General features: G+C 43.7%; 1 protein-coding gene across 8 annotated transcripts in view; it reads right to left on the bottom strand.

Annotated features, from left to right (window-relative positions):
* The window catches only part of SMOC1 (SPARC related modular calcium binding 1), a 149284-nt gene extending 122275 nt beyond the window's left edge, over positions 1-27009 (bottom strand). For 5 of the 8 annotated variants that reach the window (XM_009428031.5, XM_009428032.5, XM_054666670.2 and 2 more), the window contains exon 1: positions 26648-27009. In XM_009428031.5, the coding sequence (XP_009426306.1) occupies positions 26648-26746 (99 nt within the window). In that variant the 5' untranslated portion in view covers positions 26747-27009. The remainder of the gene's footprint in view (positions 1-26647) is intronic. The other 3 variants (XM_016926269.4, XM_016926270.4, XM_016926268.4) reach the window with 2 other exon arrangements.
* Positions 27010-27653: the final 644 nt, after the last annotated feature.

Here is a 27653-nt window from a genome sequence, read left to right as displayed (position 1 = left end):
AAATCTTTTTTCCACTAAGTAATTTCCTCTATCTAGAATTGTTCCACATAAACCTGAAAACATAAGCTAACACAGAAAGCAGAGGCAGATGATCCGTCGCCAGGAGGAAACCATCTGCTCCAGGCTAGGAAACATGGTTCAAAGGAGTGAATGACATGTGAGCAAAGAAAAAGAAATTTGGTCTCCAATCACGTCCTCTTGACTAATAATCAATGGAGTCCTGTCCTGGGGAGTGCTAGACCCAAAAACCTCTGCTGTCTCACTCCCCAATCCTCATTCTCACCCAGTTAGAATTATTTTTGGCCGAAGAATCAATGATAAACAAATTAAATGGCCAATATCCATGAGAATACAGATTTTTTAAGTGTTTTCATTGCTTCTACCTCCTAGGGTACCTTTGGAAAATACCCTGACATTTTCTGGAAGCTTTTTACACAGCATAACATAAAATCTAAGGTTGTTCTCCAATGGAAAATAGCTCTTTGCAAAAACAAGAAACTGAGTATTCATTTAAGATACAGTCATAATTTTGAAAAGCTTTTACATAAATCCTTGCCAGAAATCATCCTTTCCCAATGCTACTCTCTGAGCTTAAAGCTGTCTCCCTGCCATTCCAAACTTTCCACCACCTAGACACTGCAGTGGGAACTTCGGAGGTCAGCATTGGATGTACCTGCCTGTAAACTCAAAGTGAAGTCCATCAGAGGAAATGTATTTGCTTAGAGAAGTCTACCACAAAAAATAAGGAAGAGCTCAGCCAATTCCTGCTATCAGACACAGTGTATTACATGTTCAGATCATAAGGCGATATTTCACATGCTAAAGTAAAATAACAAAGCATATAGAGTGAATATGCACCATGATTCAGGGACACCAAAAACTCACATATTTATGATGATATGCTGCTTGGTGCCATCACCAATAGATAATTTTTCAGCACTTGATAAAGTGCTGAGCCCTAGGAGTATGGAGATTTAAGACAGTCCCTGTCTTCTGAGTTCTTTCGGTATAGTTGGAAATATGGAGTCCCTGACCTGAAGGAGTCCACCCATAGTCTAGTGGAGCAAAGAGATAAATCTACAGTGAACGAGCCAATCCATCACCATAGAGGACTTTAGAAGAGGTGAGTATAAAGTGCTGGGAGGCAGAGAAGAAGAAGAGAGGGACATTTCAAAGAAACAATTGGGAGAATACAGTTCTTCCAAATAGATTTGTCTCACACACACACACCCCCACACCCCAGAACCTAAGATTAAAAGAAAAGAGGCAAGGAAAGAGAAACAAAACTGAAAAACAACTCCCCTACACTGTTTTGAGCCCAGCCTGCCCCAAGTCCTAATTGTACCTCAGGAGGTTACCACAATAAACCAGAATGGTCTCCTCATCCAGCCTCCAACACTAATAGGAAGACCTGTCAGAGAGCACTGGAAGGCCAGCACGGCACCCACAGATCCCAAGGCACTGTCAAAAGGCCAGATGAGGAAAGCAATCACCTCCCAAAGGCCTCCTAATACTATTGGGGGTGGGGATTTCAACATATGAGTTTTGGAGGGACATACACTTTCAGACCACAGCAATAGGTGAATCAACTGTGGCACAGATCTATGGCACAAAAATCTATAAAAATGGTGTTGTGTTTTTGACATGTATAAGTTCACAATGGATTCAGTGTGGGGAAAAAAGTAGGTTGTAAAACATCATATTGTAGAGACCCATTTTGTAAATGACCAATATGCACAGAAAAAAGAGTACACACCAAAACATTGCTTTTGTAATTAATTCATAAGTGGTCTCCCAGCCTGGAGTCTTGCACCCCCTCCAAACTACTCACTGCTTGATCTTTCTAAAACATTATTCATGTTACTCTCCTGCTTAAAATTCTGTAATGATGCCCACTGCCTACAGCACCAAGTTGACGTTCCTTTGTGGGTAGGTGCCTTGTCCCTCATGATGGGTCACCACCTCCCTTTCCAGCTACCCTCCTTCTATTCCCTCACAATCAACCTACATCACAGCATCCTGAACTTCTTGCAGTCTCTAGAACATACTTTCTCATACTTCTATGCCTTTGCATATGCGTTCCCTCTGCTTGGACGTTCCTCTCCAACTCCTGCCTTAGAAATTCCTGCTAGGTGTCAAATACCTACATCAGGCGGGACTGCTTTGACTCTGCCTTCAGAAGACTCTCAGCCCCTATGTCCTATGTGTTGCCATAGCACCTCTTCCCAACATCATCATATTGTTCTTACACATAACGTTTTCACATGATGTTATCATTTGTTTGTATTATCATCACCATTCTGACCACCATCACGATATGAGTCTGTATTTGAAAGGAATGCTATCAGAAAACACCCCCTTCATTACAGGGAACCGGTTACAAACTTGATAACAAATCAAACAAGACATGATTCTGTCTAGTGTTAAGAATGAAATAAACATGATGGGCAGTGGTGGGGTGGTGTTCTGTGATATCCTGCCACCTTCAAGAGGAACAATGTTGAAGGATCGCTGCTAAATCTGGGCTACCAACACTGCATGGGAGGCATCTCCTCATGTTTTGGTCACCACAACCCCATGAAGGAAGTATGATTACCTCCCATTTCACCTATGAGACCGAGTTTCAGACAGGCTCCATGATGAGCACAAGACACTCAGCAGCAGGTGGCAGAGCCAGACTTTGAGCCCACTCCAGGGCCCATGCTATTGCACTGCCTCTACTACTTTCCTTAGTCTCAAGTAGCTGATGCTTCACCTCTCCTGGGCATTTTCAGGACAGATCAGTAACCCCAGAAGTCACATGTGTGAGAGCCTATGAAGAGGAGCTACAACAAGGCTGAGGAATGCCAAGTGTTAAACCCCATAAGTGACCAGTAGAGAAGGATCTGTTGAAAGGTCTTCCCTTAAGGGCATGTGCTGGAGAAATCCACCCCTTCGGAGACAGTGGCACCATTGTTCAGATAAGTTACACAAACATGAGCAAGAACTAGATCCCACCAGCAAGAGAATTCACACATGCATGCTTGGCAAGTGAAGCTCCAGATCAAGGCAGCTGGTTTCACTCATAGGTGGGAAGAAGTTCCACAGAGGTACATTTCTGATAAGGTTTAGTTCATTACAGAAGTGTATCAGTCCTAACTCTCTGTTGTGAATGACAGAAAATAAAATCAAACGGACTCAAGCAAATAAAAAATTTATCAGCGAATTTATTAAAGTATAATGAGCCACCCCCAAGACCTTGTGGCTTAAAATAACAACTCTGATTCTGTGGGCTGATGGGGCCGTCCACCTGCTGGTTTCACCTGGGCCCCCTAGTGCAGCTGCATTCAGCTGGAAGGTCAGCAAGGCTGAGGTCCGAGACGACCTCACTGACATGTGGGGCAGCTAGGGGACTTCGGTTCTGCTCCACGTGACCTCTCCTCCTCCACTAGGTTAGATGGTTTTCTTTTTTTTTTTTTTTTAATTGATCATTCTTGGGTGTTTCTCGCAGAGGGGGATTTGGCAGGGTCATAGGACAATAGTGGAGGGAAGGTCAGCAGATAAACAAGTGAACAAAGGTCTCTGGTTTTCCTAGGCAGAGGACCCTGGGGCCTTCCGCAGTGTTTATGTCCCTGGGTACTTGAGATTAGGGAGTGGTGATGACTCTTAACGAGCATGCTGCCTTCAAGCATCTGTTTAACAAAGCACATCTTGCACCGCCCTTAATCCATTTAACCCTGACTGGACACAGCACATGTTTCAGAGAGCACCAGGTTGGGGGTAAGGTCATAGATCAACAGCATCCCAAAGCAGAAGAATTTTTCTTAGTACAGAACAAAATGGAGTCTCCTATGTCTACTTCTTTCTACACAGACACAGCAACAATCTGATTTCTCTAGCTTTTCCCCACATTTCCCCCTTTTCTATTCGACAAAACTGCCATCATCATCATGGCCCGTTCTCAATGAGCTGTTGGGTACACCTCCGAGACGGGGTGGCGGCCGGGCAGAGGAGCTCCTCACTTCCCAGAAGGGGCAGCCGGGCAGAGGCGCCCCCCACCTCCCCGATGGGGCGGCTGGCCGGGCGTGGGCTGCCCCCCACCTACCTCCCTGCCAGGGCAGCTGGCCAGCCAGGGGCTAGCCCCCACCTCCCTCCCGGACGGGGTGGCTGGCTGGGCGGGGGCTGCCCCCCACCTCCCTCCCGGATGGGGCGGCTGGCCGGGCGGGGGCTGCCCCCCACCTCCCGGACAGGGTGGCTGCTGGGCGGAGACGCTCCTCACTTCCCAGACAAGGCAGCTGCCGGGCGGAGGGGCTTCTCACTTCTCAGACGGGGCGGCTGCCGGGCGGAGGGGCTCCTCACTTCTCAGACGGGGCGGCCGGACAGAGACGCTCCTCACCTCCCAGAGGGGGTCGCGGCCGGGCAGAGGCGCTCCTCACATCCCAGACGGGGCGGCGGGGCAGAGGGGCTCCCCACATCTCAGACAATGGGTGGCCGGGCAGAGACGCTCCTGACTTCCTAGATGGGATGGCGGCCAGGGAGAAGCGCTCCTCACTTCCCAGACTGGGCAGCCGGGCAGAGGGGCTCCTCACATCCCAGACAGGGTGGCGGCTGGGCAGAGGCTGTAATCTCGGCACTTTGGGAGGCCAAGGCAGGCGGCTGGGAGGTGGAGGTTGTAGCCAGCCGAGATCACGCCACTGCACTCCAGCCTGGGCAACATTGAGCACTGAGTGAACAAGACTCCATCTGCAATCCCGGCACCTCGGGAGGCGGAGGCTGGCAGATCACTTGCAGTTAGGAGCTGGAGACCAGCCCGGCCAACACAGCGAAACCCCGTCTCCACCAAAAAAAATACGAAAACCAGTCAGGCGTGGCGGCGCGTGCCTGCAATCGCAGGCATTCGGCAGGCTGAGGCAGGAGAATCAGGCAGGGAGGTTGCAGTGAGCAGAGATGGCGGCAGTACAGTCCAGCTTCGGCTCGGCATCAGACGGGGACGGTGGAAAGAGAGGGAGAGGGAGACCGTGGGGAGAGGGAGAAGGAGAGGGAGAGGGAGAGGGAGAGGGCTAGATGGTTTTCTTAAAGGGTGGTCTCAGGGCAGAGGTCCCACAGAGTGAAGGCAGAAGCTGCAAGAACCCCAAGGCCTAGTCTCCACAACTCACACAGTGTCACTCCCACCACCTTCAAGAATCCAGGCAAGTCACAAGGCCAGCCCAGATTCAAAAGGTGTGGAAACAGACCCCATCTCTTAATGAAAGGAGCCACAAAGAAATTGTGGCTATATTTAATCTACCGTAGGAAGCTACTGGCTCATACAAACAACAGATTTAAGGAAGTTTTTAGCAGAGTGGGATCCAGGTGTTCACAATATATTATAAGAAACCTGTCTCTTTCCTCTCTCAGCTTTCTTTTGCTCTGTGTTGGATTTATTTTGAAGCAAGCTTTTCCTTCATAGTGACCAAATAACTACCAACAACTACAGGCCTACATCTTTAGAGCATACAAACTCCAGGGCTTGTCTTTCTCCAGAGTTTCAATAAAAAGTCTCCAAATTGAATCCACTGGTCCAGCATAAGTCACATGACCATTCCTAAACCAGAGGAGGGCATACACTGATCAGGCCTGGGTCATGCATTCACCCTAGAACTGGGAGGTGGGATCGGTCCACTCAAGTTATGAAGAGTAGAGTGAGGGACGGTGTTCCCCAAAGGAAAGTAGAGATTCTATTGCCAGAAAAGACACAGTAGAGGCTGGGCAGACCAAAAAAACAGATGTTTCCTACAATAGGCATCTCAAGATGGTGACAAGGCAAAGAGCCACCAAAGAATGCACTGAATTTCCCTCTCCCAATGCATCATGGAATTTTGCCAGCTGACAAGTCCCTGTTTCCCAGCGGGGTGGTGTGTGCACCACTGAACAGCTTCTTGTGCATTTGAAAAACAAAGACATAGGACAAAGCCTTTTGCAATATGCACTTGCACAATTCTTCAGTCTGGCAAAAGATATTCTTCCTCAGACATTTGTCAAATTCCTCCCTAAGATGTCCTACCTTAATGGGAATCAGAATACTTTTAACTCAGAGTTTTTTTCTGGAACAGATGCAAACACAACATCCCCCTTACTTTCCACAGCCCCATTATAGGCCAACTCATAAAATCTTAGAAGCAACTGGGCCAGAACTACATGAAGACTGAGGGACAATGTGAAGATGTGTGCCATCAGTAAATTAATAATTCCCAGACCACCTCAGATAGTTCCATCCCCAAGAATATTTACAGTTTAAACTGCAGAAATTAGGATATCCACAACAAGTGAATGAATGAGTCAAAGGCTGAACGAAGGAGTGAGGAAATGAGTCAAAATGCACCTCCTGGTTAGAGCTGCGCTTAAGGCCCTGAACAAAGATGGTCAGAGGGCAAATGTACCTTAACAATTCAAGCAGCCCTTCTCTTTGGACCCTCATGGACTATTACTAATTTATGCTATAGCACTTCTCTTCATCTTCCTGGACATCTCCTGAGTATGGGAGAAGGAGCTGAGAAAAGATATCTCTCATTTTAAATTTCATCACATGGTATAGCAGTTGCATGTGACCCTTAAGACTTGGTCTTCCATGGAATTGGACATCATCTTTTTAGAACTGCAGCTGCCCAGTTGAGATTCCCAATTTCATGTCAGTAAAGGAGCAGCTCCAACCCAAAAACAAGAAGAGGGTAAGAAAAATCTGACCTCGAAGAAGAGGATAAGATTTTGCTAATAATGGCCAGTTACAGGCTGGCATGACTAAAGGTCATGCTAGACCAGGCCATTGTGGCATGTGGCCATGAGTATAATCAGCTGTGGCAAGCACAATGATGGAGAAGTGCAATTCACCTTGTTTTAGCAATAGGGAATGCCTGGTTATCAGGTTTCTCATAATTAACACAAGAGGAGAGCCTTTGGGTGTTGGGGATAGGCAAGAACATGTTTGTTTTCTTGACACCTTCCAGCACATTATTAAGCTGTGAGTAAACACCCTGCTGCCTGAAGTAAGCATCTCAGGTCAATGAATCTCTGTGTGTCCCAGTTTCCTCCTCTGTAAAATGGGATGATAATAATGTCTTTGTCATCAGAATAAGATGGATTAGTATGTGCAAAGGGGCTTAGAAAAGTACCCGGCACATAAGAAGAGCCAGATAAGTGTTATAAGTGCTGTCCATTATGTACTGCTCCATAAACAAGGGACTATCTCGTTCCCTGTTGTATTTTGTTTCCCAGTGCCTAGAACACTAGCTGGCACATAGCAGTAGCTCAATAAATTTTTGTAGAATGTGTTGATTTGAATAGCAGAAAACACTAGCGCTGTGCCGGGTTCTTTGCTAGGAGTTTCAACATGAAATAAATGGCACACACACTCCCTACCCTCAGCCACATCCCATAAGGACTAGGTAGTTGGGTGGCTGCTTCCCACATGGCTGGCTCTAGGAGGCACAGGTGGGCCTTCCTCCTCTCTTCCTAGGCCTCCCTCCACATTGACAACTTTAGCAAAGCACAGCCACCTGAGCAGGAACTGTGAAAAAGTTTCCATAATCCACCACTGAGCACACTCTGTTTGTGTGTGTCTGGAGTGAATAGAAATGGGTATGGCGAGTATGTAAGAAGCTTGGTAGCCTCCAGTCCATCCTAACAACAAGTAAAAAGCTGAACAAACTGAAAATCAACAATTCTCATTTCACATGGCACACCACTGCCCCCAAAATTGGACAGACAGGCAGATACAGAGAATCACAGCTTACCAGGGCAGAAATCTCCACAGGAACCAGTATGGTAAGAAAACCTAAACTGGTATCTAAACCTCAACAGTTTAGGTAGGAAAGCCTAAACTGTAACTGACAACCTGCCAGAGGCTCAGTAGGAACAAGTCTGATGGTCAAAAACTGCAAGGGCACCTAGACTTAGGGGGACCTCCACATTTTAGTGAGTTTTACCTCCAGGAGCCCTACCTGGTTCTCACAGTGAATATCAAGGAAAAATCTCCTTGCCATTTGTATTAGTCCGTTCTCACATTGCTATAAGGAAATGCCTGGGGATTGGACAATTCATGAAGAAAAATGTTTAGTTGGCTCATAGTTCTACAGGAAGTATAGTGGTGTCTACTTCTGGGGAGGCCTCAGAAAACTTACAATCATAGCAGAAGGAAAAAGGGAAGCAGGAACATCTTACAAAGTTGGAACAGAAGGAAGAGAGCCAGAGGGGGGAGGTGCCACACACTTTTAAACAACCAGATCTCATGAGAACTCTGTCACGAGAATAGTACCAAAAGGATGATGCTAAATCATTCATGAAGGATCCAACCCCATGATCCAATCACCTCCCACCAGGCCCCACCTCCAACACTGGGGATTACAATTGAACATGAAACTCAGGTAGAGACACAGATCCCAACCCTTCCAGCAGAAGAGGGAGAAGGCAGCCATTTTGAACCACAGCAGAGCATTCTGTTCCCGTAACAAGGCCTTTGCCATCAGGAGAAACTATTTTACCAGAGCCTAATCTGTTGGGATTTTATCAGAGACTAACCTACCTGGGAGAAGGGAAATAAACTCCAGCCCACCCTAGCCATCATGTTCCACCTAAGGTAGGGGGAAACACTGAGAAGCACTTATGAAGTTCACAGCCCAAGGGCACAGGCTCACCAAAAAACTGAGACCTAATCATAGGACTATAGAATGCTTCTCCTCCCCCCACATCTTACCACCACATCACTAAAGGCCTATTTACCACAAGTCCTTTTGCCCAATACGTCATGGCTGGCTTTCAACAAAAAATTACAAGGCATACTAGAAGGCAAACAAACAAACAAAACACACAGTTTGAAGAGATAGAGCAAGCATGAGTAGCAGACAAACATGGCTGAGATGTTGGAATTATTAGATCAGGAATTTTTTTAAAACTATGATTAATATGCTAAGGGCTCTAATGGAAAACGTAAACAACATACAAGAACAGATGGGTAATATAAACAGAGAAATGGAAATTCTGAGAAATAATCAAAAAGAAATGCAAGAGATCAAAAACACTATAAAAGAAATGAAGAATTCCTTTGATGGGCTCATTAGTAGACTGGACATGGCAGAGGAAAGAATCTCTGAGCTTGAGGATATGGCAATAGAAACTTCCAAAACTGAAAAGCAAAGAGAAAAAAGACTGGAAAAAAAAAAACAGAATTGAATACACAAGAACTTTGGGACAACCACGAAAGGTATAACATGTATAATGGGAATACTAAAAGGAGAAGAAAGAAAGAAACAGAAGAATTATTTGAAGCAATAGTGACTGAGAATTTCCCCAAAATTCATGCCAGACAACAGACCACAGCTCAGAGAGAACACCAAGCCAGGTAATTGCAAAAAACAAAAACCCTAGTCATATCATATTCAAACTGCAAAAAAAATCAAAGATAAAGAAAAAAATCTTGAAAGAAGCCAAAGGAAAATACACCTTATGTATAGAGGAGCAAAGATAAGAATTATATCCAACTTATCCTCAGAAACCATGCAAGGAAGAATAGAGTGTGGTGAAATACTTAAAATGTTGAGGGAAAAAGTCATCAACCTAGAATTCCATATTTTGCAAAATTATCCTTTAAAAGTGATAGAGAAACAGACTCTGAGGCAATTAAAAACTGAGGAAACTTGTTGCCAGTAGACCTGCCTTGTAAGAAATGTTAAAAAAAGTTATTCAGAGAGAAGGAAAAAAAACATAGCTCAGAAACTCAGATCTACATAAAGAAAGAGCATTAGAGAAAGAACAAGTGGAGGCAAAATTAAAACTTGTATTTATTATATTCTCAATTAATTTAACAGATAATAGTTTTTTCAAAATAATAATATTAGCAACAATGTAGTCCATGAGTATAGCTTACATATAAGTTAAATAAATGACAGCATGATACAAGGGATGGGAGAGAGGAATTAGGAATACTTTATTATAAGATAGTTGCACTGCCCATGAAGTAGTATAGTGTTACTTGAAAGAGGACTTGGATTAGCTGTAAATGTTTATTGCAAACTCTGGGGCAACCACTTTGAAAAGTTTTTTTTTTAAGTATAATTGCTACACTAAGAAAAGAGAAAATGAAATCATTAAAAATGCTCAATTAAAAACACAACTGGCAGAAAAATGAGTTGAAGAGAAAAATAGGCAGAAAGAACAAGAGCAATAAGTAGAAAACAGTAGCAAATATAGTAGATATTAATTCAACTACATCAATTATCACTTTAAATATAAATGGTTCAAATATACAAATTAAAAGTACTTAGAAGAAAAAAAAGTAGGTGTGGCTGGCCCAAGCCACCTTATCTGGAAATATCCCTCCAGGAAGTCATGCTAACAACAAGGAGTTATTGTTTCTGAACTGCAGTTCTGAAAGAGACCTGGCGGGATGGTGTGTGGTTACACAACAGGCTCTGCCTTTACTGGCTTTCCAACCCCCAGACAAGGGGAAGGCACATGTGGGTTGAGAGGAGGGGGGGCCAGAAAAGCCAGGCACTGCCCCTCCAGCTCCATGGAATGTTCCTGGATCACATCTGGGAGCATATCGAACAGTCACTAGCCTGACCCCCGACCCCAGAAATCTTGAGGAGGGCACATCAATCAGCAGGACCTTCCACTTACCTCCTGATAGCAAAACTGTTTCTCAAAGTCTCACAGACTTCCTATGATTCCTCACAGTCTTAGAGAAATATGGAGAAGGTGATCAGGACTACTCAAGCTTCCTTTAGATGCTGAAGTCAGGAAAACAGCCTACCATGCCAGGAAAAGGGAAAAACGAAAAGAGACTTCAAGAAAGACAGAGCATCCAGTTGCCTGGAAGAGAAGCCATAGCCACACGGCACATGGAGGAAGACCATGCCAAGGAGCATCCTCCCTCCACTGACTTCCATTTAAAAGGATCCTCCTGACCTATATCAGATTGGGAAAGTGAAGGAATTTTATTTATTGCACACAAAAAATGAGCTTTATTTATAAACAAAAGGGAATAAAACCACAGATTATAAATCTTCAATGTGTTGATGGTATTCTCTTAGCTTTAATTCCAAGGGGGAAATCTAATTTTGGGTTCTTACAGGGATCTCTCATATTTTCTTGTTACAGCTATTATTTTTATGAATAGTTAACATTTATTGAGCTTCCTACCATTACTTCATTTAAGCTCCTCAATTACCCAGTGAGTTAAATAACATCTTTCTTTTCTTGAAGAGGAAGCTGAAGCATGGAGCTTAGTTCATTTGCCCGAGAACACACAGCTAGAAAGTGGCAGAGCTAGAAAGTGGCTTTTCTGAGAAAGATACCTAATCTCAGGTCTCTTTGACCCCAAGCCACTATGCTACACTGCCCTCTAGGTAGGCAAGAAAGCAGGCAGCTAGTCAAATGGTATTAGCTCAGACTTCTATCCTCCAGCATTGAGATGGGAGGTGAATTTCATTCACAAAGTAGATGCAGCTTTAAGAAAAGAAAGGTACACACTGGGGACCAAGTACACTGGCTCATACCTGTAATTCCAGCCCTTTGGGAGGGTGAAGTAGGAAGACTGCTTGAGCCCAAGAGTTCAAGACCAGCCTAGACAATATAGCAAGACTGTGTCTCTTCAAAAATTTAAAAATTAGCCAGGTGTGGAGGCACATCTTAGTTCAAGCTACTCAGGAGGCTAAGGCATTAGGATCATGTGAGCCCCAAGAGTTCAATTGCACCCCTGCACTCTAGCCTAGGTGACAGAACAAGACCCTGTCTCAAAAAAAAAAGAAAAAAGAAAAAAAGAAAAGGAAGGAAGGAAAAAAAAAAAAGGTACAAACTGGGAATCAGCAATATTGGGACAAAGGCTGTGAGCCCAGTCTTTTCCTAAGGCTCTACCTTGATGGGGGGAAAGAAAGTATAATGCCATACCACCAGGAAAAGTTACATGGTCCTCAAAGCCAGGGAGAAGACTAGAAGGATGGAATGATGCATCCTGATCTCTGTTCATTTCAGCTGTCAATCTTCCCTAAGGTTTTCTGAAGTCACTGGCAGAGATGCAGGGAGAAAGTATCCAAAGAAGGAGGACCCTGGCCACTGTCAGACCCTCCTCAACAAAAACAAAGGGTTTCTACTTCTACTCTCAAGATGGGTATTGATTTTAAAACCCACCTAGGAAACTATCATGTCGACCTTCAGATCAAACATGCTCTCACTGCTGCAGAGCATTTGCCATTCAGTTGGGTGGATGTTTACATTGATCTCATTGCTATTAACCAGCATCAAGAGTCCTACACCAAGATCTACCTTTACTTCTTCAAACAGAATCGCTGGCTACTTGTTCTATCAGCTCTACTTCACATTTCCCAACTGAAACCTTCGACACTGGCAGAAACCAGAAACTCACCCCTTTTCAGGAAATGAGAATGCTATGAAATGCATGCATAGTCAGGTGGCAAGGATGGGGAAGATTCCACATGTTCTGAGGTTTTGGTCACCTTTCCCAACCACTGGAAATTGGTGAATTGGCCAAAGCCAACTTAGAAACACAATCCTCTACAAAAATTCAAGCTATTTCCTCCCCACAGCTGGAATTGTGCCACTTTTCCAGGTGTTCCAGGGCATCTTTGAAAGGAAAAGGCATGCACAGAGCAATAAAGGGACATATCTAGAAGCTGGCTCTGGCTCTGCCACTAGCTGGCCAAGTGCACTGGGGATAGTCCTTAAACATCTGTAAAATGTAGGTATCCATGGGAATCTTTCAACTGCGGGCCTATTATCCTTATTTTGGGCTTTCTGGAATCATCTTCACATGGCCTATCTATTCTATTCTGAAATTTTCCAAACTCTTTCTATGTTCCCTTTTTCCTGTCAGCTCCAACTCTTGGAACATCTGCACTGGGAGAACCCTGGAAAATCATTTAATCCCCTTAATAGATGAAGCAACTGGTCACCCAGAAAGAGGGAAGCCCCCTCTCTGGGCTCTGACCATCCATGTCCATCACCCTTCTCACCACACAGCCCACCCCACCGTTCCACTTGTCTCCAAATGTCACAGATCCCAACACAAATCCTGTGGTTGTTGCTCCAGCATCCCTTCCACTCTCTTACCTTGTCCAGTAGCCATGTGGTCAGGAGAAGCTAACAGGATTAACCTGACCCCTTGTACCAGAAATGGGTAATCCTATCTCCCACCCCTGCCACAGTGATTGGTCTAAGAAACCTGGGCCCAAGTCGAGCATGGCATTCTCCTGGCCAAAGGGATTGGTTAAAAGAATGGCTAAGTTTCCTGAGACCATCTAGGAATGAAGACTCTCCACCTTCTGAGAGAGCTACTGAAAGCTAATTCTCTTTTCCCTCTTCTAGAAAGGATGATGTTTAGATAGGAAGGATGGAATCATTACAGCCATTTGACTCCATGACAAAAGCTGGACTTGGGATAAAACATGCACCACACAAAGCAGAGGGAAGCTACATAAAGACACTGTATATTTGATGATGCTACTGAGCCACTGAATCAAACCACTTCTGAAAGTCACTGTATTAGTTTGCTAGGGCTGCCATAACAAAATACCACAGACTGAGTAGCTTAAATCACAGAAATTTATTTTCTCACAATTCTGGAGACTGGAAGTTCAAGATCAAAATGCTGGTAGGGTTGGTCTCCTCTCTGGCTTCTCTCCTTAGCTTGAAGATGGCTACCCTCTTGCTGCCTTATCACATGGCAATCATGTCCCTAGTTTTTCTCTGTGTTCTAATCTCTTCTTATTCGGGCACCAGTCAGACTGGATTAAGGGCCCACCATAACAGACTCATTTTAACTTAATTGTTTCATCAAGGCCCTATCTCCAAATACAATGACATTCTGGGTCCTAGGGGTTGAGACTTCACATGAATTTGAAAGAGATAGAATTCAGCCCATGGCACCTGTCTTACCTCTGTACTTTCTGCTACTTCAGCCAATGAATCTCCTTCACTGTATAAGCCAGTTCAAAATGCATTATCTGTTTCTTGTAATATAAATATCCAACTGATATAAATATACCAAAGATCACACAAAAAGCAAATCTATAGTTACATCCAAAAAACCTCCCAATTAGCAGTAAAAAGTAAAACCAGCTCCTTTATGCTCTTACCACTTCAACCAGAAACCAAGGTGGTTCCCCTCCCAAGGCCACCAACCGAGAACTCAGGGCATAGTTTCCCCCTCAGAGCTTTGCAATCGCATGCAGCCTCCCCACTGACAGAGCCTTGAGAAGGGAACTTTAGCACCAAACCCCCTTCTCTATCCCTCCATGGCAACACCAGAGACAAGGAAAATGATGGCAATGCCTCCCAAAAGTTAGAATCTCTTTTCAGTAGAGCCTGTTACTTGCTTAAAAATCAGTGAATTAACAGGTCTAGCAATGATCATCAATGGGTGCTAACATCACAGATGTTGTATGTCTCCTGAAAGAAGCACACACCAACTCCCATGAAATATACTTAAAAATATATATATCAAACCTATACCTGATCAAACCTATTGATTTAACTATCATTTTACGAGAAATATAAAGGATAGAGGAACATGTTACAAAATGCAAAAGAAATGCAGGCAGCAAAATCTAGTGCGGAAACCCCAGAAGACCTGTTTACTCAACAAATAAATTACAAAGTAAAAAAGAGGTAGAGGAGAAACTCATAGATTAAAAGAGACTTAGGAGACAAATCAACCAATTGCAATATGTGGACCTTATTTGGACCTTGATTCGAAGAAACAGAATAGCATATTTAAGGGATCATCAAGGAAATTCGAATGTTGATTATTTGATTGTATTATATTACAGAATTATTGCTAATATTTTTTGGTTGTGGTATGGTATCATGGTTAGGATTTTTAATGAATCCTAAACTTTTACAGATATATATGAAAATGTACATTTTACAGATATATATGAAAATGTACAGATATATATGAAAAGACACAATATCAGATTTGCTTCAAAATAATCTGAGCAGGGGAATAGGGAGATGTTTGCTTCAAAATAATCTGAGCAAGGGAATAGGGAGACTGGTAGAAGAAACAAGATTGGCCATGAGTGGTTCATGGTCGAATGTGGGTAAGGGGTCCATGGCAATCCATTGTACTAGTCTCTCCTTTTGTGTATATTTGGAAGTTTTCATAACAACAAAAAAAAATTTAATGACTAGATAGGACCTAAAGATGGACAGTCTAAGTCCTTTGCCAAAGTTCTAGTGTCATTTCCGATACAGCTTGCTTACCAACACGTTTTACATAAATTTCCCCAATTACCTTCACAGAATCTTCCAGTTGGCATATATTCTTTCCAAATGTTACTGGAATTTCTGAAGCATGGAACAAGTATGTTCTCCAAAGGATTACATTTAGAAGTTCCATTCAGAACATACTAGAGAAACTTACAGCAAACATTAATCGGTGACCTGTGTGTCATGCATTTGTTGCTGCTTGTGCAACCCAAGTCTCTAGAAATTTATTCACCCTAATTTCTATAATCTTAGTAGAAGGCCTTTCTCAGCCTGACACCAAAGACAGAAACCATAACAATAGATTAGCCACATAAACATGTAAAAGTTCAGTGGATTGAAACCCTCATCCTTTCATGTAACATACTGAGACAGGCCTTTGCCAGACTTGACAGAAAAACAGATTAATATCTTCAGTATTTTTTTTTTTAATTTACCATCCCTATTTTTTAAATTAGCCGAAACCCTGGGCAGGTAATTTACAAAAGAAAGGAACTAATTTAGGATTGGCAGATACAATAAAAGATACTCAGTTCAATTCCAATTTCAGATAAACAATGAATAATTTTTATGCGGGTCATACTTACGCTAAAACATAATTTGTTGTTTATCTGAAATTCCAATTTACCTGGGCATTCTGTATTTTTATTTTCCGACTTTGGAAATCTTAAACCGACGGTGAATAACTTGGAGAAGATGAAGAAGAACCTTATTCATGATCATCCAGGGAGGGCAAGGATGACAGGCAAGCAGAGGCCTGGGGATAGCAGAGACGAGCACTAACGCTGGCAGGCACAGGCCGGGAGAAGGGAGCAGCAGCCCCTCCTGGCCCTGAGGAGGGTAGGAGGGAGATGCCAGCAGATGCAGTTCAGGGGGTAGGGAGGGAAGAGGGATTGCAACTTTGGTTAAACACCCCTGAGCCTGTCCTTCAGATGAAAGGAAAGTCATGCTCAGCTTCATGCAGCTGAGAACTCCTTCCAGAAGCATCACTTTTAACATTTGTTCTTAAACCCTGTTTGTGCTCTATGTAAATGCATTTTAATGTCTTATGAAAAATGTATAATGTATTCCTTAATATATACAAAAAGGAATTTAAGAATATATGTATTCACCACCCAATTTAAAGACAAACAATATTACCATTCAATCCAAGCCTTCTATGTGTCCCTTGACATATTCCAGTTTGCCCTACTTAACAATTAACCTGAGCTCCACACAGCATTCATCACTGCTCTTAATTTTATTTTACATTTTTTACATCTAAACAATATAGCTTTTGCATGCTTTCAACCTTTATGTAAAAAATAGCATTATGTATTATTCTGCAATTCGCCTTTTTCATGCAACATTGGTGAAATTCATCTGCAATAATGAGTACAGCTTTAGATTAGTCATTTTCAGTACTGTGTAATAGTTCATTATTTGTATATACTTTAATTTATTTTTCTATTCTTCTGTTGGTGGTCATTTGGCTAATTTCCCATGTTTTACCACCACCAGAAAATGCTGCTATGAACAGTCTTGAACTTATCTCTCCATATACATTAGAATTTCTCCAGGGTATGTACCAGAGCAGAATTACAAGGTCAAAGAGTGTGTACAACTTCAACTGTAATTGTACAAAGTTATACTAATTTATATTCCCACCAGCAGCAATAAATATATTTTTTACAGTTATGTCCTGCTGAGGTTAATTGAAAACTCTCCTTTAAAGCAGTCTGAGCTCAAAGTATGCTGAAAATGAGCAGTCCTGGCACTAATAGTTATTAGCCCTAAAAGTTAGCCCAACATGAATACAGGCCAATTGTGTCAGATGTAGACTGAATGCCAGGGTGACTCAGGAATCAGGATGGACTGAGGCAGGTTTAGGGGGCATTTTTCAATCATGCATGTTTTAATCTTTATTATTTTGCTCTAAGATTAAAAGATGCTCATTGTAAACAAAATTGTGTTAATAGTTACCAAAATGCATCTCTTGGAAATTGAACATCCCCATGATCACCACCACTAACAGCATGACATATAATCTACCTAATTTTTTAACACATAAACCATCTTTCTTTTTTGCCTAAATGGGATCATCTATTCCCTTTTTTGCATATTACTTTTTACTATCCAATATATCTTTAGAAGGAAAGACATATCTACCTTTATTGAAAATTCTATTATTCAATAAACATTTATTAAGCACCTGCTTTCGGGCAGGATGGAGTCTATAAAGAAAATTAAGCGACTTCATCATTAAGAGGCTCCTACCCTAAAGGAAAGAAACTAACAGATGCTGGTCATAATGATGGCTTCAATTGTAAAGCACTTTCTATGAGCCAGGCACTGTACCAGGCCTTTAATGAATGTGGTAGGCAGAATCACGCTCCCCACAAAGATGTCCATGTGCTAATCCTAATAATGCTATGTTACAGGGCAAGGAGGTTTGTTCTAATCAGCTAAACTTAAAATAAGGAGATTAGTTTGAATTATCTGGGTGGGCCCACTGTAATCACAAGAGTCCTTAAACTGCAAAGAGGGACACAGAAAATTCAGAACCAGAGAGACCCTGGCAGCATGAGGAAAGATTTGGCCAATGATTGCTAGCTTTAAAGGTGGAAGGGGCCACAAGCCGAGGAATGCAGGCAGATTCTAGAGGCTGGAAAAGGCAAGAAAATAGATTCTCTCCAAGAGCTCCAGAAAGGAACTCAGTCCTGCTGATTTTTTTAGCCCATTAAGAGCCATGTCAGACTTCTGATCTCTAGAAATTTGTGTTCTTTAAGTCACTAAGTTTGTGTTCATTTGTCATGGCAGCAATAGAAAGCTAATACAAGGCACATCATCCATTTTCCCCACCACCCTGGAAAAGAGGTGCTGTGACCTCCGTTGGACAAATCAGGGAAGAGAGGACCTAAGAGGCCAGATTACTAGCCCGGGTGCCCAACAGCAGAGCCAGACTCACACTTAAGTCTGTCTGCCTCTGAGCCTATGCTGAGGCTGCTCCTGGTTGGCTGGGATACAGGGAAGATGGTGACACATGCCATCATAGGGGTAAGAAAATGATTCTTTGCTTAAAGGAAGCTGAGAGAATTCTTCCTGGGACCAATCTAGAAGGACTGCGTGGAGGTAACATCTGAACCTTTTGAATGATGGGCAGGATTCTGACAGACAGAAATGGGGAAGGAAGGAGAGATCAGGAAGTACAGTGGTTCAGCCCTGCTGAGGTCTAGGGCACATGGGGGTATCCAGCAGAAGGTAAGGTTGGACACACTGGTCAGAGTCCAGCACTGTCCAATATGATAGCCACCAACCACATGTGGCTATTAACATTCATATTTACATTAATTTAATTTAATTTAAAATTCAGGTCCTCAGTGTACTAACCACATTTCAAATATTCAATAGCCACATGTGGCTAATATTGGACAGTGCAGTTATAAAACATGTCCATCCTTGTGGAAAGTTCTGTGGATGAAGGGAAGTCACTGGCATCATCGTTTTTAAGCAGGTCACTGGCACTTTGGAAGGAGGAAGTGAAGGAGTAATACATGTCCTTTTATAACACTCCTTATCTCACTCTTTTATTTGTTATCTACAATGTGTCCTCTCCCCAGGGGTTTGGCAGAAGTTTCAAGAATAAATGCATAATGAACATCCATAAAAATTATTTAAAACTCCCAGCACTGCCTTAGAATGCATATCTAGTTCTAAAAATAAACCACTCTGGGAAGCAGATCCAATTTTTCTCCACTGTCAATACTTTAAAAGAAAAAAAAAGGGCTTTCAGCCCTTATCTTATAGAATCCAATCAACACCGTAGTGTAAAATAGATTTTAAGGAGGCGAGGCGTAGTTGTTCAAATCTCTAGATAATTTGTCAGGTTTCAAAACACATTATGCCTGACCTCATGGAACTTTGCTCAGTCCCAGTGCTCCCTGGTGGTGGGAAAGGCTCTACTGAGATGAGAGCTACCTTCCCTGTCTTAGAGAGGCTGCCCCATTCTGACTCAAAAAAAGGATGCTGAAATCAACCAAGGTGACGTCCAGGAAGTATGTAGAGCTCCATACCTAACAAGCTTAGATGTGGCCAAAGGTAAGATTATTTTGTGATCTAGCAATTGAATTCCGAATGATGTTGGATGCAAAAGAAAACCCTATAGTCAACTATGTTGCTTTGGGGTCTTCATGGGGACAGTTGGAAGTGATTCATGGCAATCCAATCTCTGAACCTCTCGGTGACTCATGACTCACGCAGAGCACATACTGTACAAATCTAACCCTGTTTGGTGGCCTCACAAGCAGCTCCGATTGATTTCTCATCCGCAACTCAACCTTTGTCCTCCCCAAACATGGAAGGAGGGGGCCCTCCACACTGACATCCTCCACCACTAGCAGCAATACCAGGACTTGGCTGCCTAAACAATAAATCTCTATGTGGCCCAGAGAGAAAGGGTGCCCTGTACCTGCTAAGCAGGACCATGCATCCCAACCCCAGCTCCTGCAAAAGGCGGTGAGGGGAGGTTGGAATGAAGACAGGCATCAAACTAGAAACAGGCCTTCCCCTAGCCCAGACACTACCACCACCCACAGGCCCCACTGGCAAATAAAGTTTCTGACCCAAGCATCAGCTCATGAACACTTCCACTCTGCAGGGTGAATCACCCTGAGCAAGGAAAAGGGAAGACTGCCCACTGCCAGCTTAGCTTTACAAATGAGCCCTTAGGCCACCTGATGCAGACGTTTATGCCAGGGCCTGGGTCTGCTCTGGGTCTAGAAGCCAAAATCACTCCCCAGTGGGGTTACTTTAGATAGAGCCACATGCACATCTTGAAAGGTGGGGAGGAAGCAGAAGGTGGCAAGAAAGGAGTCCCTTACTCTGGGACTTTTTGTTTGACCTCACATGCAAAGAATTGAATTAATTTTAATCTTTGGCTCATGATACACTTAACATTGGTTTATGCAGGGCTCACTTTTTTATCAGCTATTAAATCTTGAATAATGGACAAATGCCTTTAGCCCATCCTCCCTCTCCCCCAAAAAGGTAGAGTATCAACACCAACCCACACCAACCATATGGTTTTACCCATCCTATCCCCCTGCCTCACCCTAACTTCACCCTGAATCTGTATCCATCATTACTTTACTTTGCTTTTCATAGCATTTTGTTGTAGCTGTATGTAGTCCTAAAAATTTTTTTTTAATTTTAGTTATTTATAAGTTACTGTATCTTTTGGTAATTTTCTTTCACTTAATATCATATTGCCAAGATTTATCCATATTTTTGCATGTCACTGTTGTTCACTTGTTTTGGCTGAGTATAATTTTACACTGTGAATTCATCACAGTTTACTCATCTGCCCTCCCACTGATGAGCATCTGGGCTCTTTCCAGGCATGTGATATTATAAACATAGTTGCACAGGACATGAGTTTCTCCTGGGCACATAGAGCCGGAGTGGAATTGCTGGGCCATAAAAAATGTGAATACTCAACTTCAGAAGATAATTAGATCATATCAATTCTTTTCTATTTTGATTGCATTTCCTAGAGATTCTAAGATGATTGTTTCCTCTTCCTGTCCTTTTGTTTCTATAAATTTCACATGTCAGCTCTACCAAAATGTTTAAATCTGGTCCTTGGCCTAACACTTGAGTAGCACTTCAGCTAAATCCCCCCATATGGAAAAGAAGGATTCTTGTCAGGGGCACAGATAATAGGAAAAGCATCTAAGCAGACACAAGGACCCACCCTGGACCAGATGCTGGGATGGGCTAGTCAAATGGAAGGAAACAGTTTAGAAGCTGTTTCACTCTTGGCAAATGCAAGATACAAAAAAGGACTGGGGAGGAGCTATAAAGCCAGTTTCCCTATTCAAATTCGCATGTTGAGTCTCTCTTCCCCCAGCCTTCCTGTAACTACCAAACACGCTTATTTTTAAACAAAGAACAAAAACTCAAAAATGGAAAAGCCAGTTTGTAAGTAACCAATTTCAGATTTAAACAACAGCAGGGGTCCAGGTTGGACATCATTATGCAGTCCACTTCATTTCAATATATATTTACAGAATGCTTTACAATGTGACAAGCACCCTGATGAATGAGGTCTCTATTCTGTCCTCAAGGGGCTTGCAGATTTGTTCATTTAACAAAACAGATCGTGCATGAAATGCAAAGGGCCAACTTGGTGCTAAGAAGAGAAAGATGCTGGCCTGATATTAAGATGCTCACTGCAGGAGGATTAATACAAGTTAGAATACAAGTGGACCAGATATAGAAGTTGTTCAAAGGAGACAGTAATCATTCCTAAGCAAAAAGAATGCTCTGTAGAAAAGTTCCTAGAGAGTAATGTTGGAACTGGGTTTTGAAGGATGAATCAAGTGATCAAGAGGCGAGAGAAGAAATAACAAATACCTAAAACATTTAAGAAATAAGTTTCAGGTTGAAGAATACACAAATGAATGGAAAGAGATGTCACGTTCATGAATTGGAAGAGCAAATGTTGTGAAAATGTCTATACTTCCCAAAGCAATCTACAGATTCAGTGCAATCCCTATAAAAATACTAAGATGTTCTTCATAGAAATAGAAAAAACAACCCTAAAATTTTTGTAGAACCATAGAAGACCCTGAATAGCCAAAGCAAAGTGAAAAGTAACAAGAACAAAGCTGGAGGCATCACACTATATGACTTCAAAATAAACTACAAAGCTATAGAACCAAGACAGCATGGTACTGGCATAAAAACAGACACATAGACCAATGGAACAGAAGACAGAGCCCAAAAATAAATCCACGCATTTACAGCCAACTGATTTCAACAAAGGTACCAAGAACACACAATGGGGAAAGGAAAATCTTCAATAAATAGTGTTAGGAAAACTGGATATCCACATGCAGAAGAATGAAATTAGACCCTCATCTCTCACCATATACAAAAATTGACTCAAATGAATTAAAGACTTAAATGTAAGATCCAAAACTATGACACTATTAAAAGAAAACATAGGGGGAAAGCTCCATGACTTTGGTTTGGGGACCTCAAAAGCATAAGCAACAAAAGCAAAAACAGACAAATGAAATTATACCAAACTAAAAAGCTTCTGCACACCAAGGAAAACAATTAACCAAGTAAAGAGATAACCTAGAGAATGGGAGAACATATTCACAAACTGTATATCTGATAAGGAGTTAATATGCAAAGTACACAGAGAACTCAAATCACTTAATAGCAAAAAAAACAAAAAACAATGCAATGAAAAAATGGGCAAAAGATCTGAATAGGTATTTCTCAAAAGAAGACATAGAAATGGGCAATAGGTATATTTAAAAATGCTCAACATCACTAATCATCAGGGAAATGCATTCAAACCACAATGAGATACCACCTCACTCCAGTTAGAATGGCTATTATCAAAAAGACAAAAAACAACAAGTGCTGGTAAGGATATGGAGAAAAGGGAGTTCTCACACACTGTTGGTGGGAACGTAAATTAGTACAGCCATTATGAGAAACAGTAAAAACATTCCTCAAAAAATTTAAAGCAGAACTAGCATATGATCCAGCAATCTCACTGCTGGACATTTACCCAAAGGAAATGAAATCAGTATGTTGAAGAAATACCTGTTCTCCCATGTTTATTGCAGCATTGTTCACAATAGCCAGGATATGAAATCAACCTAATTGTCTATCAGTGGATGAATGGATAGAGAAAATATGGTATATATACACAAGGAATACTATTCAGCCACAGAAAAGAATGAAGTCCTGTCATTTGCAACAATGTGGATGAACCTGGAGGACGTTAAGAAAAGTAAGCCAGCCACAGAAGGACAGATACCGCATAATCTCACTCGTATGTGGAATCTAAAAAAATTGGTCTCATAGAAGTAGAAAGTAGAACAGTGGTTACCAGAGGCTGAGGAAGGAAGAGGGGAGAGGGGAAGGAGAGAGGTTGGTCAAAGGGTACATAATTATAGTTAGAGAGGAGTAATAAATGCAAGAGATCTATTCAAAGTGACTATAGTTAATGACAAATTATTGTATCCTTGAAAAATGCAAAGAGTGGATGTTAAGTGCTCTCACCACAAAAATGATAATTATACGAGGTAATGCTATCATTAATTAGCTAGATTTAACTATTTCATAATGTATATATACTTCAAAACATCATGTTGTGCACAATAAATACATACAATGCTATCTGTCAAATTTAAAAAATAAAAATCCATTTCTGACTCAGACCTCTTGATCTTCGCATCATCTCCTATTTCTCACACTTCTTAAATCTAGTTCCTGCCTCCAGTCAAAGTGGAACCTGTAATCACTCTCAAACACACATTATCTGCATTTATTTGTTCATTCCACCAGCACCAACAACGTAAATATTGACAGGTGTCTGGCCCCTTGCTGAGCTCTGGAGATAAATCCCTAGACAAGACAGAAACAGTTCCTGCCTTCACCCAGCTTTCTGTCTTCAAGGGAGACACAGAATTTAACAAAGACAGGCAGTTGGCTTGACCATCGGCCAGACACCATCAGCTAGGGAGAGCCCCTCCCCCATCCCATCCTCCCCTGAAACATTTTCAGTAAATTGTGCAGGATTAAAGAAACGGCTGCCTCCTCAGTAATTAAAAGAATCCTGACCAACGTCCCAGCTAGCCAAGCAACCACTCACAGTTGAGAGACCCCAAAATCAGGTGCTTCCTACATAATAGCCTCCAATCTGATACTTGATAGCCTCTGGTTTCCAGAGTCAAACAAATGTCAAGAATTTTATGAAGGAAGGCAGGAAGCAAATAAGGGGGCAAGGACTGGGGTCTAGGCCTCGGGGGAGCTCAATTAGTGAGCCAGATAAAGTTAAACTGAAAGGGCATGCTCTTGGTTTCCTAGAAAGCCAGCTGGAAAAGATGCCAATCCTTAAGCCTCTGTCACTCAAAAGATTAACAGAAGAGACTTAGGAGCGCCCACAGGGAATAGTGCAACAAGCCAGATGTTTCTGCTCCTCGGATGACGCCGCTCTCAACAACCAGAGCTACACTTTTGAGGCCCCCAGTAAGCCATAGAAAAGAACTGGAGTCTTTGGGGACAGGTTGAAATTCAGTCATTTGCCTTAAGTGATACAGACACCAAAAAAATATTAATAATTTCTCTGCAGACTCCCCTGATGTATCCGGGTTCTGTATTTCTCATCGAGCCATCTCTTTCTTTAACAGAAACAGCATCACTCGGATGAACACTCACTACAGCTGCCTGGTGGTGGGGAGTGCACACAACTTTTCAATCCATATAAACTGGAAGCTCAGGCAAGTCGATTGGCCACCCTGAGTCTCACTTTGTCATCTGTAAAATGGCTTTTAAAAGACCCAACTTCTTGTTCTCATTCGAGTAAGAGATCATGTAAAGTGCCCAGCCCAGATGTTCATAAGTGGTAGCTCTTATTGTTATCTATAAACACAACCAGGTAACCACATGCTCGAGACAGCACCTTCTCCTTGGTACTTTCTAAACACACCAAGATATGTGTGCACATGTGTGTGTTTGTGCATGTATGTATTTGAGTGAGAGAGAGAAAGAGGAAAAAAAAGAAAGAAGGAGAGAGAGAGTGTGAAGCAGCTTGGACATACACCAGCCTATTTACAATTCCTGCTTACGTTCCATCACTTCTATCAAATTAATAAACTAGAGGAGCTGGAAGGAACCTAACCACGGTGCCTGATTTCCCCTCAAGTCCCTAGCTTTCCCCTAAATGTTGCTTCCTCTGATTCCAGGAGGCCAGGAAGGACAGCCATATGGCTTGAGACTCTACACAAGCCCAGCAGCAAACAAACGAGCCCCCCACCATTTGTCTCAGGGCCTCTCTCCTTTCGACCCTCCTGTGGGCGGCCATCCAGATTTCAGTCGGGGTGCTCTGGTCTGCATCTCTGTCTTGACTGTTCCTAATTATTGGAGGGAACGCATGGCTCGCCTGACCTCAGAGTTTAAGAGCTCTGAGTCCTAATATCAAACCAAGCAGCTTCATTTAAAAGGCATCCTCATCTGCATCCATAAAAGTCACTCCTGGAGCCCTTACTTGCCCCAGCTTTGGGAATGCCTGCTGTCGAGGATTTATGACACGCCCTGGATCTAATCTGCCACACTTTAACTGCTGCTGTTGCACATCTGGTCATAAAAGCAAGGGCTGGCCCAACACGGGGACAAACACTTTTCTTTCCTAAGTGGCAGCAAATCTGATCTCACAGTGATAGCTGGGCTTGGATGTAATCAACCCAGCATCTGGGCAGTCATTAAGACTTGTCAAGCATTGCAAGACTTTTTCTCCACACGACAGCTATAAAGATGATTCTCATATAGTAAAAGCTATGAATAAACAACCTGCAATCTGAACAGGTGGTAAAGGGCCAGGCCCAAGGATGTTCAAGAAAGAAAGCACGAGTTGGTTGAGCCAACCTTGTTTTCACAAAGATCCTAGCTACTTTCACATGGACTCTCAGGCTGCCAGTTAAGAGGCAATTGCCCTGACATAAACTGATGCTTGGCCAGAGATTGCCTGGATTAAGTTTGGTCAAAAGAACCACTAGGTCGTTTAATAGTACATGTTTTAAGGCAGTGAAATTCTTTATTAGACCAATTGGTGGGGGGTGTTGCGGGGATAATCTAGACCAGAAATGAACACAATACTGTCGGTTCCAGGAGATTTTACAATGCCCTGGACAATCTGTCCTGTGCACAGAATTGGCAGGTTTCATGTCGTTCAGAAACCCCAATCAGACCAAGGTTCAACGAGTAATTCAACCCCAGCACTGAACCCAGGGGAAGAGACCCCTGAACATTGCGCAACTCTTCCCTCCCACCTCTTTACAGTACCCCACCTCTGACCCTCTTCCAGTGCCTGCCCGGCAGGAGGGGACATTAAAATTATCTGCTGTGGGTTTTACGAGCAGTGATCGCTTTTTAAAACAACAACACAAGGTCCTTGTGTGGCTCGCGGGTAACCTAAAACTCTCCAGGCAGAGCTGCACCCGCCCCCGTCCCAACCCCCGCGCCTGCCAACAACTCCAGCGCGCTGGACCGGGCGCAGCGTGAGACCACAGGGAAGCCCTGCATGAGCGGAGAGCTAGCTTCTCTCCGACGCAGGAGGCACCTCTGAGGGTCTTGAGCAAAATGCAGGAAAGAAGAGATTGGGAAAGAAAACCAACCAGTGACAGTTCGGGGGCAGGGGAGGGATGGTGGGTCAAGAAAGGGAGTGGTGGTGGCTCCAATGGGAGAAAAAAAATATTTCAGCAACTTCACCAAGCCCGCAGGGGACCTGGTAGTAGACAGAGGACAACAGGTCTCTGACATCTCTCTTCCCCCTCCTCCTTCCCTCAGGGATGAGGGGCGAAGCAACCTCCCCTCCCTCCGCAGGTGGGCGCAAAGCTGGGGGCGCACTTACCCTGGGGCCTGTGGTGCGGTGGCCGCGAGCAGGGGACAGCTGCACCAACACCAGCAGCAAGTGGGGCGTGAGCAGGCGGGCGCAGCGCGCGGGCAGCATGGTACCAGCCAGGCTGGGCAGCCGGCAGCGAGCGGGGTTCGCGGGCTCCGCGGGGCGCACAGCGCGCCTCCCTTCCTTCCTTCGCTCGGGGCCCTCGCGGCGGCGGGGAGCGGGCCGCGGTCCTGCGGCGGGGGCTCGCAGAGGCTGCGGTCAGGGGACACAGTCATGAACCGCGCAGGAGGGGAGCTGGAGCGCGAGCGTGTGCTCTGCGCGCGGCGCTAGCTCCGCTCGGCGGGGCCCAGGCGGCAGCAGGTTGGACGCCTGAGCCCGGGCCATGGGAATTCCCGTTATAAACCCCCGGGAGGGGCGGGGCGGAGCACGGCGGGCCTGATTGACGGGCCAAGAGGCCTGTTGAAGCCGACCCTCTGGCAGGTGAAAGCCAATGGGAGAGGGGCAAGAGGAGCCACTCGTGGTCAACCCCCCGCCGAGGAGCTCCGCGGGAGTAGGCCCCGGGAGAGAGTGGAATAAAGAGTAACTTTCTCGCGGCACTCCTGCCCGAGGAAGCCTGAGAGAGCCCCAGCAGCCGGCACCCACCAGAAGGCTCACCTGGCTAATAATAATGCCTTAAGCATGTATATTTCTTAGCTCAAGCTCGTGATTGTCCCAACAGCCTGGTGAAGTAGGCAGGGAAAATACTCCTAGCCCCATTTATCAGATGAGAATGCTGTGACATGAAGGCGCCGAGAGATCTGCCTCCCTGCTGCATCTGGGAAGAGCAACTGGGAAGTCGCTGGATGACCCGCACAGGGTGGGCTGTGGCGTTGGAGTAGGGAATGGGAGCATCCACTTCTTTCAAAGACTCTCCCTGGGAGGTGACATCCTGAGTCTCACAGCGGCTGCCCCGGGAGAAGTCGCAAGGGACAAGGTGAAGCCTGTGCTGGGCATTGGCCGCTGGGGAGGGCCTCTT

This window comes from Pan troglodytes, chromosome 15 (assembly GCF_028858775.2).
Source record: "Pan troglodytes isolate AG18354 chromosome 15, NHGRI_mPanTro3-v2.0_pri, whole genome shotgun sequence".
NCBI classification, from domain to species: Eukaryota; Metazoa; Chordata; class Mammalia; order Primates; family Hominidae; genus Pan; species Pan troglodytes.
The sequence above is the reverse complement of the archived record's forward strand: the minus strand, read 5'-3'. Positions and strand labels throughout refer to the sequence as shown.